Source organism: Haliotis cracherodii, unplaced genomic scaffold, assembly GCF_022045235.1.
Source record: "Haliotis cracherodii isolate W230 unplaced genomic scaffold, xgHalCrac1.p SCAF_12, whole genome shotgun sequence".
Lineage (NCBI taxonomy): Eukaryota > Metazoa > Mollusca > Gastropoda > Lepetellida > Haliotidae > Haliotis > Haliotis cracherodii.
Window position 1 is genome coordinate 4,960,420 of NW_027266267.1, and position 14,778 is coordinate 4,975,197.

Below are 14,778 nucleotides of genomic sequence, written 5' to 3' on the forward strand. Positions count from 1 at the left end.
ACTATGCATGCCGTAAGAGGGGAGACTATGTATGTCGTAAGAGGGGGAGACTATGCATGCCGTAAGAGGGGGAGACTATGCTTCTCGTAAGAGGGGGAGACTATGCTTGTCGTAAGAGGGGGAGACTATTCTTGTCGTAAGAGGTGGAGACTATGCATGCCGTAAGAGGGGAGACTATGCTTGTCGTAAGAGGGGGAGACTATGCTTGTCGTAAGAGGAGGAGACTATGCTTGTCGTAAGAGGTTGAGACTATGCATGCCGTAAGAGGGGAGACTATGCTTGTCGTAAGTGGGGGAGACTATGCTTGCCGTAAGAGGGGGAGACTATGCTTGTCGTAAGAGGCGACTAACGGTATAGGTTGGTCAGGCTCGCTGACTTGGTTGATGCCTGTCATCGACCCCAATTGGGTAGATCGATATTCATGATGTCAATCACTGGACTGTCTGGTCCAGACTCGATTATTTACAGACAGCCGTTGTGTAGGTGGAATATTGTGCGTCGGCATTAAACAACAAACAAACAAGCAGACCGCCGTCACGAAGCAGGAATATATAGTCGACATTGAACAACGTGCAAACAGAACCTCTTTTCACCACCCCTCGTCGGATTACAGGTTGATTTGCCCAACCCGAGCGTTGTGCAGACGGTGACGACAGCAGGACGTGACCCCGACCCCGTCAGCGGCTGCTGCAAACAGTGGGTGACGAAGTACACTGTACAGTACAGTCTGGATGGCACCACGTGGACAACGGTCACCGACAGCGCTGGAGCAGATAAGGTGAGCTACCAAATTAGACCTAGTCGTCTAAAGTGCCGCAATTAGCCGTAAAGTGTTGTGTCCATTGCATGTCCAACAAACCTATGACCATGGGTTCGAATCCCGGTTCGACCTGATTATATTTCCCGGTTTGGTATGTTTTCCCTGCTGAGTCAATTCGGGCATTCCTCCCGCACGCCGTAATGTAACTGAAATACTGTTCAAATCGCTCCGCTAGAAAAAGTCGGACATATTAATAATGGGTATTTTGTACTTTCGGTCACATTTGTGCTAGGTTTGATCACACGGAAATCTAGTGGTGTCATTTCTTGGCCTAAAATTGCGGCAGCCATCTTGGATTTCAAAATGGACATTTCAGACCATATTCTATTATTAAAAGTCATCCATTTTATTAAAATTCAAAATTCGAACGAACACATGGTTTGAGTGTTGTTTGAAACATTAAATGTGTTAAGAAATTATTTGTTATTAGTACTTAGTTATTAGTCAATACTTAGCTTTAAATGATTGAGGGTAATGTATCGTATAATTAAGCGATAAAAGTTTGTAATACTAATTTCAAAACGCAGTTTTTTATGAAGGGATTACCATTCAAGCCATTCCTCATAATTCAAACAGAATGAGGTTTGAATGTTCTTCTCAATGAAAAAAAACAGGTTTACTGATAGAGGACAGTTGAACAAATCGGGCATTATAAAAATCCAAGATGACTACCAAAATGGCCGACGAGAAAATTGGGACCAATTGATTTCTTAATCCTTGTGGTATAGAAAATAGAATGGGCACTCAAAAAAATCTAATTTGAGTAAAAATCTAAACCACATGACATTTCGCCCTATAAAATATTCGGGATACCTCGAGATGTGACACCAGGAAAATCTTCGGCCATCTTCGGCATTCGTCGGGATGATAAATATCCGGTCATCTTGAAGATGCCACGCCATGGTCGTCTCCGGGATACTTGAGGATGTCATATTGACCTTCTGTCATCTCAATACATCGGATGTCACGTCAAACTTTTTTTTTTTCTATTCACGTTCTCTTATTTCTTCGCATGGGTATATGCGGCCATGACATGTTGGTTGGCAGGTTTTCGACGGCAACACCGACTCCACGTCGCCTGTAACGAACAGTCTCGACTGTCCAATCATCGCCAAGTATGTCCGGGTCAGTCCAGTAGACTGGCACAAACACATCGCAATGAGGCTGGACTTCAACGGCTGTAACATCGCATCTGGTGGGTGTCACATCATCAAAACCCCGGCTGTATATCAGGGGTGACAAATAGGAATACTCTTAGTGAGACTTATGTTTGTTTGTTTGTTTGTTTGTTTGTTGTTTAACGCCGTACTCAGCAATATTCCAGCTATATGACGGCGGTCTGTAAAATAATCGAGTCTGGACCAGACAATCCAGCGGTTGACACCATGAGCATCGATCCACGCAATTGGGATCGATGACATGCATCAACCAAGTCAGCGAGCCTGACCACCCGATCCCGTTAGTGGCCTTTTACGACAAGCATAGTCGCCTTTTAGTGAGACGTATACACGAATCAGACTTAGATAGGAATCAGACACGTGGTGGGAATAGGACACGTGCTACTACTTCAAAAACGTGTTCTTTGACATGTGGCAGGTATATGTCTGGATTTTTTTTGTTTAACGCCACACTCAGCGATATTCCCGTAAAAAATCGAGTCGACCAGACAATTCAGAGATTGACATCATGAGCATCGATCCACTCAGTTGCGTTACGATGACATGCATCAACCAAGTCAGCAAGCCTGACCACCCGATCCCGTTAGTCGCCTCTTACGACAAGCATAGTCGCCTTTTACGGCAAGCATGGGTTGCTGAAGATCTATTCTGACCCGAATATTCACGGGTCGGCCGGTATATGAACATATTGCAGCTACTCCATGTCCACAAACGGAAGCAATAATGAATAATTAATATTGTGCTGAAATGTCACTGCTTCCTTATAGAAATAGAGAATATTATATGAGCGCTCTTGTCAGACTATGTTAACGACACGCGTGTCGAAATTACGATATTTATCGAATGAAATATTTCCCGGGAAATACCGGAATTAAGCCCCTGTGTCGTAAACACAGTGTGACGTGAACACGAATATAATGTTCTATGTATTACCGAAGAAGATATCTACATACGGAGACAAATTTTTGTGCTTACCTGTAAGGCAAGCGAAACCACAATTTCTCTAGCGTGACGTCATTCCGACCTCACGTCACAATAAGATTCGAATGACGTCAACAATGCCGTCCGGATGACGGAAACCCTACACTGTTGTCACGTGACATGATATATCCCTGGGGCACATATGATTTTTATGAATCGTGATATGTTTGCCCTCGAAGGTAATAAATATAATATGACCCAAATTATAGTACAAAGGCCAAGGGTTAAGTTAGTCAAACGGGAACATGGACCACAAGAACACAAGAACAAGGTGGACCCCAGCCCGTTGATACAAATCTGTTTATTTGTTTGCTTGTTGTTAACACCCAAGTCACGCTATATGCAAGCTGTATGATCGCGGACTGTTAAATAATCTGGACAAGACTATCAGATTACTCTTTGAGCCTGTCAAATAAACTTTAATCCCTTTTTTCATATTTAAGGTGTTTTTGTTCCATAAGTACAATAACTTGTGCTTTTCAAAAGTAACTATATCTGTTTTTATATCGTCCCCTAGGTAAAGCAACAGCTGGGCCATCTACCACGGCACCTACAACACAGACAAGTAAGGGACCGTATATCAAACGCACTGAGATACCATGCCGCATTTAAACATGGACACCCCACTCAGACACATACTGCCGACCAGTTCTTGTTATATTTCCTTAATGCCGAGCGCCAGGAAGAATACACCAAGGTTTAATCTTGTATGGCCTTTGTGTATGATGTGGCCTGGGGTCAAGACGTTCAGTCCTCTACACCAAGACCTGTATGTGAGAGACACTGCTTCAAGATATACGTTTAACTGCAAGGGGGGACACTGTATTTTTCATAACACATGTTTGTGTAGGACATTCAACATGTCCAGGGAGTTTTAGGGAGAGAGTAGGCACAAACATCCATAATTCCATAAACATAACCTGCAGTTTTATTTGAATGCCCTTTTTGCACATACTGTCTTAGTATCCTTATTTCAAGAAAATTCAGCCACAGGGATGTGTCTCTGTACCGCTATTAATTTGGACCGCCTCCGTGGTCTAGTGGTAGAGCGTCCGCCCGGAGAGCGGAAGGTCCGGGCTTCGATCCCAGGCTGCGTTATACCAAAAGACATTAAAAGATGGTACTAGTTGTTACCCTGTCTGGCTCTCGGCATAATGGGCTAAAACAAGGACTGGTCGGCTCGGAGTCAGTATACTGTGTCTGAGTGGGGTATTCATGTTAAACTGCGGCATGGTATCTCAGTGAGCTGGCACTACAAATCGGCATCAGTCCGGACTAGTACAAGCAGCCACACACGCACACACACACCTGCATGCACGTCGCTATATAAGTGCAATAATCTTGGACGCGACGTTAAACCCCATTTCACCTCACCACCTTTCTGAGTGGGGTATTCATGTTAAACTCAGTGGGCTAGCACTATAAATCGGCATCAGTCCGGACGAGTGCAAGCAGCCACACATACATGCACGTCGCTATATAAGTGCAATAATCTTGGACGCGACGTTAAACCCCATTTCACCTCACCTCACTATTTAAATGCTTCGACCGCTCCCTTGTGTTATAAGGAGGACTCAGTACTCAGACCATCTTGAGGAACATAGAGTGTGTTTGTTAACGTTTGTCCATGTGTATATGACAAATAAACATAAATAATTCTCATTGCAGCCGTGGTTGCAGGGCAGCTCTCAACTGGCCGTGAGTACACTTATGTATTATTACACAGTGCAGTATACACTCCGTGTAGATACATGTATAGATATCATTGATGAAAGGTAAATCTTCATGTCCATTCATACCACAACATGTAAACTTACTGTGGGAGAAAAGTCCGAAATATCCGCTTACCACTTTGGTGAAACCCACCAGCACGGGTATAGTGCTGACAAGCCCAGAAACATAATCGAGCCAAACCGGGATTCGAATCCATGATCATGGGTTCCTGGCGTGTCTAAGGGACGCAACTCTGCACAGCGAATTGCTGCGCCTTAGACGACTGGGTCCCCGTGTCCCCATACGTTCATGGAGTAACGAGTTGTTATCATAACAGTGATCGTCACTACCTTGGGTAAGATATAGGTTTGGATGTGCCTTCATCAAACTTACTTTCAGCTGAACTGCCTATTTATCAAAACATTTTATCATATTTTACTTTCGTTTTGTTAAGTGAGCTTCAGTACCTCTGTCAGCATCCTTTACAATGTATCCACATCACATCCTCGTCCCCTGTTTACAGAATGTGTCAGCGACTGCAGCAGTAAAAGTGATGGATTCTACCAGTCCTGCCAGGGCTGTGGTGTTTATGTCCGATGTGTCAACAAGCAGATCACCGACAACAACCCCTGTCCCCCCGGGACTGTGTGGAACGACAACATCAAGTTCTGTGACTCCAGCTCCCCCACCTGTCACGGTAGGAAGTTCATACTGATAGATTTATACGAAATACAATAGCTGAAAAAAAACTGTGTGAGCTTCCAGAGAACACCCAACATCGGACCTAAAGATATAGAGATTATTGCCCTCGTGTGTTTCCATATGTCAAAGAGCAAGTAAGGTGAAACAATTATCCCCTTATACATTTAGTCAGAGAGACAAATTCATAATATTCGTGATAAGCACTCAAATGTTTGAGTGAAAGTGCTGAAATCTCACCCTCCTTAATGGGCTTCCAAAACAAACCTACTTGGGGTTCGTGCCTAAACCACAAGAGAGATGTAATGTATTACAAAATCCCAGACAGAACAACGGGAACCAGTTTTAACCCCAGTCAGGGGAATCCCCTCAGTGGCGGAATTTTCCGTTTATGGACGATTTGGCCTTCTGCTTTATATCGTCTATTTTACGCTATTTCCAAATTTCAGTTTGATCAAGCATTTATTATTTAGTATGCCCTAGAGTATTAACATTTGAAAAGTTGCTATGTTGACTTTAATTGACCTTTCTGAATATGAATTGCGTTTTGCGAGGCTTTGGTGAGGATAATATATCTGTTATTCTTTGTGTATGATTCTTACAATATGGAAACGCACGAGGGGAATAATCCTTTTATTGTATAATGTCATGCTTAAAATAATCCATGTTAAAGACGTGTTTATACTCAATGAAGTGACTTATGAAAATGCGTCTAAATGCAATGATTGATTTTTATCACATATAGTGCCACATGATTCATTTGGAAGCCCCTAAACATACAGAGGAACTCAATAATTTATTGATGTATTGATCAAGGTGAGGTGAAATGGGGTTTAACGTCGCGGACAAGATTATTGCACTTATATAGCGGAATGCATGCATGCGTGTTTGTGTGGATGTGTGGCTGCTTGTACTGGTCCGGACTAATGACGATTTATAGTGCTAGCCCACTTAGATACCATGCCGCAGTTTAACATGAATACCCAACTCAGACACAGTATACTGACTCCGAGCCGACCAGTCATTGTTTTAGCCCCTTTACGCCGAACGCCAGGCAGGGTAACAACAGGTACCATCTTTTAAGGTCTCTAGTGTGACGCAGCCGGGGATCGAACTCCCGACCTTCCGCTAATCGGGGGACGCTTTACTAGTAGACCACGGAGGCGGATATATATTGATCAAGCAGACATTGCATCGACATATAGCGCTTAAATGTAGTTTCTTTTGGCTGACCGCATTTGCATATTTATCGGATCCTGATGCCATTTTATCGGATCAGTTTTTCCATCGATAACACTATCTATTACATGATAATACATTCAGAGCAATGGGGTAACCTGACACGCCCTAGTGACCTATAGTCAGGGACGTCACACCAAACACACACAGCTCACTTTACCTCTCTGTGGTTGTAGGCCCCACGAGCCCGACCACACCCGGATCAACAACTACAAGTAAGTCCTTAGTTTATACCTCTAGAAGGTTCCGCTAATACTCCTAACAATACACAGTCAGGGCCAAACTCTAAAGTGGGTTCGAATCCCGGATGGGACTCAACCAAACAAATTACTAGAATTTGTACTTTACTAAGAAAGTTTTATCCCCAAAATAACATTTGTTACATTTGGATGTATGGATTGTAGCGTCAGACAATATAAGATATAATCGATGGCTACAAAACACAACATGAGAATTCAGGTTAATATTTCTTATTCGTGATTATAGAATATTGCACATCATTATAACGTCAGGTGTGTGTTTATGTGGTATTAAGTTAACAGATAAATACAAAAATGTTTATATTTTCTAATCAAGAGCGATAGCATTACATGAAGTCTGACAAGTGTATTCAGAGATTAGCAGGATACGAACATGACTGTATTAATCTCTAACTTGTCCAGTCTCAAAGTGTTTGCAGTAAAGAAGTCATTAAACTACGGTTATAACGAACTCAAAGGAACCACTCATTTTAGTTCGTTATAACCGTAGTTTGTTAGAAGCATATGTGCAGCAAATGGCCAGGACCAATTCTCAGTTCGTTATATCCGTCAGTTCGTTATAAGCGTGTTCGTTATAAACGTAGTTTACTGTATTTCCGTATATGCTGTATACTGAAAACTGTGTTGAGAATCCAACAGGATGTCAACTAAATATCTTTTTGTATTTTTTTTTAACATGGCTTTTAATACGATTTTCCACGTACGTTGAAGCCCCGTGTCATAGCCCCTTATTACGTAAATACTCAACACACGTGCCAACCTTCATCAACATATGTTATTTTTATGATTGCAGCAATGGCTCCAGGACAGCTTTCAAGTGGCAGTAAGTGACGTGATGATGGTTGGTTGGTTTGTTGTTTAACGCCGCACTCAGCAATATTTCAGCTATATGACGGCGGTCTGTAAATAATCGAGCCTGGACCAGTCAATCCAGTGATTAATATCATGAGCATCGATCCACGCTATTGGGATCGATGACATGCATCAACCAAGTCAGCGAGCCTGACCACCCGATCCCGTTAGTGGCCTTTTACGACAAGCATAGTCACCTTTTACGGCAAGTATGGGTTGCTGAAGACCTATTCTACCCCGGAATCTTCACGGGTCGATGATGGTTAATCATGTGATCATTATAATGTTTAAGAATAATCTGGGACATACTTTCTAATAGTGATGTAAGCGTTGATGCTTTTGATATTTTGTTTAAGGTATACACCAACATTTCTGGAATGATTCTACAAACTTTAAACTGAACGCATCTGCTCATTTTAAGGTTATAGATGTACAGTTTGCAAAGTGAACTTCAGTGCCTATTAAGCTGCGTTCAGGTGAATATGAAAACATAAACAATGCTTCAATACATTCAATCTTTCGTTTTGTTAAGTGACCTTCCGTACCTCTGTCAGCATCCTTTACATTGTATCCACATCACATCCTCGTCCCCTGTTTACAGAATGTGTCAGCGACTGCAGCAGTAAAAGTGATGGATTCTACCAGTCCTGTCAGGGCTGTGGTGTTTATGTCCGATGTGTCAACAAGCAGATCAGCGACAACAACCCCTGTCCCTCCGGGACTGTGTGGAACGACAACATCAAGTTCTGTGACTCCAGCTCCCCCACCTGTCACGGTAGGAAGATCATACTGAGCGATTGATCTTGAGGATAATGGTTTGGAACATACAGAGAACAAGCGTTGCCATTTCTTTAAAAAGGGGATGGTTTGTCAAAGACGTTAAATTCATATCCGGCGTTGGGGTTACCTAGTGTTGAAGCGTTGGCTCGTCACGCCGAAGGCCCGGATTTGATTCTCCGCATGGGTACAATGTGTGAAGCCCATTTCTGGTGTCCCCCGCCGTGATATTGCTGGAATATTGCTAAAAGCGGCGTAAAACCATACTGAAACCCTGCTCACTCACTCACTCACTCACTCACTCACTCACTAAAAGCATGTCGGTATATAAACCTATTATAAATGTGGATGACTCGCTGTCTCATTATTTCCATGGTAACAGTTACAGCTCATTCCAATATTTCCATGGTTACAGATACTGCTTATTCCAATATTTCCCTGGTTATACTTACAGCTCATTCCAATATTTCCATGGTTACAGTTACAGCTCATTCCAATATTTCCCTGGTTACAATAACAGCTCATTCCAATATTTCCATGGTTACAGTTACAGCTCATTCCAATATTTCCCTGGTTACAGTTACAGCTCATTCCAATATTTCCCTGGTTACAGTTACAGCAATATTTCCATGGTTACAGTTACAGCTAATTCCAATATTTCCCTGGTTACAGTTACAGCAATATTTCCATGGTTACACTTACATCTCATTCCAATATTTCCCTGGTTACAGTTACAGCAATATTTCCATGGTTAAAGTTAGAACTCATTCCAATATTTCCATGGTTACACTTACAGCTCATTCCAATATTTCCATGGTTACACTTACAGCAATATTTCCATGGTTACAGTTACAGCTCATTCCAATATTTCCATGGTTACACTTACATTTCATTCCAATATTTCCCTGGTTACACTTACAGCTCATTCCAATATTTCCATGGTTACAGTTACAGCTCATTCCAATATTTCCATGGTTACACTTACATCTCATTCCAATATTTCCATGGTTACAGATACAGCTTATTCCAATATTTCCCTGGTTACACTTACAGCTCATTCCAATATTTCCATGGTTACAGTTACAGCTCATGCCAATATTTCCCTGCTTACACTTACATCTCATTCCAATATTTCCATGGTTACACTTACAGCTCATTCCAATATTTCCATGGTTACACTTACAGCAATATTCCCATGGTAACAGTTATTGCTAATTCCAATACTTTTATTAAGTTACAATCGTTAACATTGAGATCCCATACGTTGTGACCGCCTTTGTGGTCTAGTAGTAGAACGTCCGCCCGGAGAGCGGAAGGTCCAGAGTTCGATTCCCGGCCGCGTCATACCAAAAGACGTTTAAAGATGGTACTTGTTGGCGCTCGGCATTGAGTGGCTAAAACAAGGACTGGCCAGCTCGGAGTATACTGTGTCTGAGTGGGGTATTCATGTTAAACTGCGGCATGGTATCTCAGTGGGCTAGCACTATAAATCGGCACCAGTCCGGACTAGTACAAGCAGTCACACACACGTGCATGCACGTCGCTGTATAAATGCAATAATCTTGGACGCGCTGTTCAACCACATTTCATTCACCTCACCCATACGATGTGCAACAGAAACTACGACAACGCCCACCGTCGCACCCACGACTACGCCGGTGCAGACCACACCTACCACCACAGTGAAGTTGACAACCACTCAACCAACAACGACTCCTACATCAAAACCCACGACCACACCAACACCACGACCAACAACGATTCCTACACCAAAACCAACCACCGCACCAACACCACGACCAACAACGGTGCCAACACCTGCGCCAACCACGACCACAACGACATCATCAACAGTTCCCCCGACCACGCCTACACCGACGAAGCCAGGTATCGTATTTCTTTGTGTATAAATATAAAGTAGTAGATTTCGTTGTGGGGGACCGCCTCCGTGGTCTAGTGGTAGAGCTTCCACCCGGAGAGCGGAAGGTCCGGGCTTCGATCCCAGACCGCGTCGTATCCAAAGACGTTAAAATATGGTACTTGTTGTTACCCTGTCTGGCGCTCGGCATTAAGGGGTTGAAACAAGGACTGGTCGGCTCGTAGTCCATATACTGTGTCTGAGTGGGGTATTCATGTTAAACTGCGGCATGGTGTCTCAGTGGGCTAGCACTATAAATCGGCATCAGTCCGGACTAGTACAAGCAGCCACATACACACACACACGTACATGCACGTCGCTATATAAGTGCAATAATCTTGGACGCGACGTTAAACCCCATCTCAACTCACGTCACATCATATGTTGTGGAACGTACACCAGAGATTGTTGCATGCGGTATTTATCTGAGTTTGACTTTGACATATTTTACAACTTAAAAGAGATCATAGAAAACAAACATTAACAAGTCACTCTATGTTATCATAGCATATTGTTGTACCCCTTGGATACAAAACAACTGCAGAATTTGACAAGATACTTTTTTCTTCACGTGACAGGAGTCCAAATGCCCCAGCCTTGGCGTGAGTATATGTTGTTGTTGAGACAGCCTTTAAGGTGTCTATACCTCTGACTTCCGTGCTTGTGTCTGACCTCCTTCTTTGTGGCGTTATGTCTGACCTCCCTCTTTGTGGCGTTATGTCTGACCTCCTTCTTTGTAGCGTTATGTCTGACCTCCTTCTTTGTAGCGTTATGTGTGACTTCCTTCTTTGTAGCGTTATGTGTGACCTCCCTCTTTGTGGCGTTATGCCTGACCTCCTTCTTTGTGGCATTATGTGTGACCTCCTTCTTTTTGGCGTTATGTCTGACCTCCTTCTTTGTAGCGTTATGTCTGACCTGCTTCTTTGTGGCGTTATGTCTGACCTCCTTCTTTGTAGCGTTATGTCTGACCTCCTTCTTTGTGGCGTTATGTCTGACCTCCTTCTTTGTGGCGTTATGTCTGACCTCCTTCTTTGTAGCGTTATGTCTGACCTCCTTCTTTGTAGCGTTATGTCTGACCTGCCTCTTTGTTGCGTTATGTCTGACCTCCTTCTTTGTGGCGTTATGGCTGACCTCCTTCTTTGAAGCATTATGTCTGACCTCCTTCTTTGTAGCGTATGTCTGACCTCCTTCTTTGTAGCGTTATGCCTGACCTCCCTCTTTGTGGCGTTATGTCTGACCTCCTTCTTTGTGGCGTTATGTCTGACCTCGTTCTTTGTAGCGTTACGTCTGACCTGCCTCTTTGTGGCGTTATGTCTGACCTGCCTCTTTGTGGCGTTATGTCTGACCTCCCTCTTTGTGGCGTTATGTCTGACCTGCCTCTTTGTGGCGTTATGTCTGACCTCCTTCTTTGTGGCGTTATGCCTTACCTCTCTCTTTGTGGCGTTATGTCTGACCTCCTTCTTTGTAGCGTTATGTCTGACCTCCTTCTTTGTGGCGTTATGTCTGACCTCCTTCTTTGTGGCGTTATGTCTGACCTCCTTCTTTGTGGCGTTATGTCTGACCTCGTTCTTTGTAGCGTTACGTCTGACCTGCCTCTTTGTGGCGTTATGTCTGACCTGCCTCTTTGTGGCGTTATGTCTGACCTCCCTCTTTGTGGCGTTATGTCTGACCTCCCTTTTTGTGGCGTTATGTCTGACCTCCTTCTTTGTGGCGTTATGCCTGACCTCCTTCTTTGTAGCGTTACGTCTGACCTGCCTCTTTGTGGTGTTATGCCTGACCTCCTTCTTTGTAGCGTTACGTCTGACCTCCCTCTTTGTGGCGTTATGTCTGACCTCCTTCTTTGTAGCGTTATGTCTGACCTCCTTCTTTGTAGCGTTATGTCTGACCTCCTTCTTTGTGGCGTTATGTCTGACCTTCTTCTTTGTGGCGTTATGTCTGACCTCCTTTGTGACGTTATGTCTGACCTCCTTTGTGGCGTTATGTCTGACCTCCTTCTTTGTGGCGTAATGCCTGACCTCCTTCTTTGTGGCGTAATGCCTGACCTCCTTCTTTGTAGCGTTATGTCTGAACTCCCTCTTTGTGGCGTTATGTCTGACCTCCTTCTTTGTAGCGTTGTGTCTGACCTCCTTCTTTGTAGCGTTATGTCTGACCTCCTTTGTAGCGTTATGTTTGACCTCCTTTGTAGCGTTATGTCTGACCTCCTTCTTTGTGGCGTTATGTCTGACCTCCTTCTTTGTAGCGTTATGTGTGACCTCCCTCTTTGTGGCGTTATGTCTGACCTCCCTTTTTGTGGCGTTATGTCTGACCTCCCTCTTTGTGGCGTTATGTCTGACCTCCTTCTTTGTAGCGTTATGTCTGACCTGCCTCTTTGTGGCGTTATGTCTGACCTCCTTCTTTGTGGCGTTATGGCTGACCTCCTTCTTTGAAGCATTATGTCTGACCTCCTTCTTTGTAGCGTTATGTCTGACCTCCTTCTTTGTAGCGTTATGCCTGACCTCCCTCTTTGTGGCGTTATGTCTGACCTCCTTCTTTGTGGCGTTATGTCTGACCTCGTTCTTTGTAGCGTTACGTCTGACCTGCCTCTTTGTGGCGTTATGTCTGACCTCCCTCTTTGTGGCGTTATGTCTGACCTGCCTCTTTGTGGCGTTATGTCTGACCTCCTTCTTTGTAGCGTTATGCCTGACCTCTCTCTTTGTGGCGTTATGTCTGACTCCTTCTTTGTAGCGTTATGTCTGACCTCCTTCTTTGTGGCGTTATGTCTGACCTCCTTCTTTGTGGCTTTATGCCTGACCTCTTTCTTTATAGCGTTACGTCTGACCTGCCTCTTTGTGGCGTTATGCCTGACCTCCTTCTTTGTAGCGTTACGTCTGACCTGCCTCTTTGTGGCGTTATGTCTGACCTCCCTCTTTGTGGCGTTACGTCTGACCTGCCTCTTTGTGGCGTTATGTCTGACCTGCTTTTTTTGGCGTTATGTCTAACCTGCTTCTTTGTGGCGTTACGTCTGACCTGCTTCTTTGTGGCGTTACGTCTGAAGACATGTGGGTAGAGTTTTCTGAAAACATGTAGCAGCATTATGTCTGAAAATCATGCTTGTAGCGTTATGCCTGAAGCAATGATTGTACCGTTATGTCTGAAGACGTGTGTAGCGTTTTCTGAAGACATGTAGTAGCATTATGTCTGAGGATCATGCTTGTAGCGTTGTCTGAGGATCATGCTTGTAGCGTTATATCTGAAGACATGCATGTAGCGTTATGTCTGAAGACATGCTTGTAGCGTTAGGTCTGAAGACATGCTTGTAGCGTTATGCCTGAAGACATGCATGTAGCGTGGCCCAGTAGTCTAAGGCGCCGCGATTCGCTGTGCAGAGTTGCGTCCCTTGGGCACGCCAGAAACATATGATTGTGGGTTCGAATCCCGGTTCGCCCCGATTATGTTTCTAGGTTTGTCAGCACCATATCCGTGCTCGTTGGTTTCACCGAAGTGGTAAACGTATGAGACCTGCATCACTTCGGGCTTTCCCCCCACATTAAGCTGACACACCGCGATATAACTGGAATACTGTTAAAGCGGCGTTAAACCCAACTCACTCACTCCACATCTTGGACAAGTAAATATGAGCGGCGGAGTAATACCTTCTATATCTCAGCCACTTGGTGTCCTTACGGAGAAATGTAAAGCAAACTATCGAACAAAAATCCTTGTATCCTAATTCATTTTACCATCCCCAGCTTGTGTGAGTGACTGTAATGGAGTTCCTAACGGAGATTACCAGTCGTGCCGGGGCTGCAACATCTACGTCACCTGCTCCAGCGGACTGACGTACGACGGCTTTCAGTGCCCGGCGTCGACCGTCTGGAATAACGACGCCAAGTACTGCGATTACACGTCGCCAACCTGCCCCTAGAGACGGCCGTTTTAACTGGCTGTTCCCTGTTGTCAGGGACAACAGACATGTGACAAGAAATCAGAATTATTATTGGTCGTCAAAATAATGTTAACAGACAAAATGGCGTCGGTATACGGTTTTTGAGTTTGAATTATATGTATATCTGTTATAATTCTGAGAGTCTTAAAAAATGTCATATACAGGTCAATTTGGATAATGCCTTGTTTATTGCATGAAACCACCAAAATTTGTAAAAAAATGTAATAGTTTGATAAAAAGACCCCGATAATCAACATTCGGGTGAAGTAAATGCTAGATATACGAAAATTGAAAATCAGAAAGTGAAAATGAATTTCATTTAAAATCATGATCCACGCAGATCTGCGTCGACTTACGGTGTTCGTACGACCAAGATGGTTTAATATTCCCATAAAGAGATGCGGTTGAGGACCATC

General features: G+C 43.8%; 1 protein-coding gene across 1 annotated transcript in view; it reads left to right on the forward strand.

Annotated features, from left to right (window-relative positions):
* Positions 1-14,341, forward strand: part of LOC139458137 (mucin-2-like) — a 36,801-nt gene extending 22,460 nt beyond the window's left edge. The window contains exons 7-17 of the mRNA XM_071239450.1: positions 614-778; positions 1,868-2,015; positions 3,497-3,544; positions 4,648-4,677; positions 5,216-5,389; positions 6,807-6,845; positions 7,684-7,713; positions 8,344-8,517; positions 10,137-10,406; positions 11,019-11,039; positions 14,166-14,341. Coding sequence (XP_071095551.1) covers positions 614-778; positions 1,868-2,015; positions 3,497-3,544; positions 4,648-4,677; positions 5,216-5,389; positions 6,807-6,845; positions 7,684-7,713; positions 8,344-8,517; positions 10,137-10,406; positions 11,019-11,039; positions 14,166-14,341 — 1,275 coding nt within the window. The remainder of the gene's footprint in view (positions 1-613; positions 779-1,867; positions 2,016-3,496; positions 3,545-4,647; positions 4,678-5,215; positions 5,390-6,806; positions 6,846-7,683; positions 7,714-8,343; positions 8,518-10,136; positions 10,407-11,018; positions 11,040-14,165) is intronic.
* The last annotated feature ends 437 nt before the right edge of the window (positions 14,342-14,778 follow it).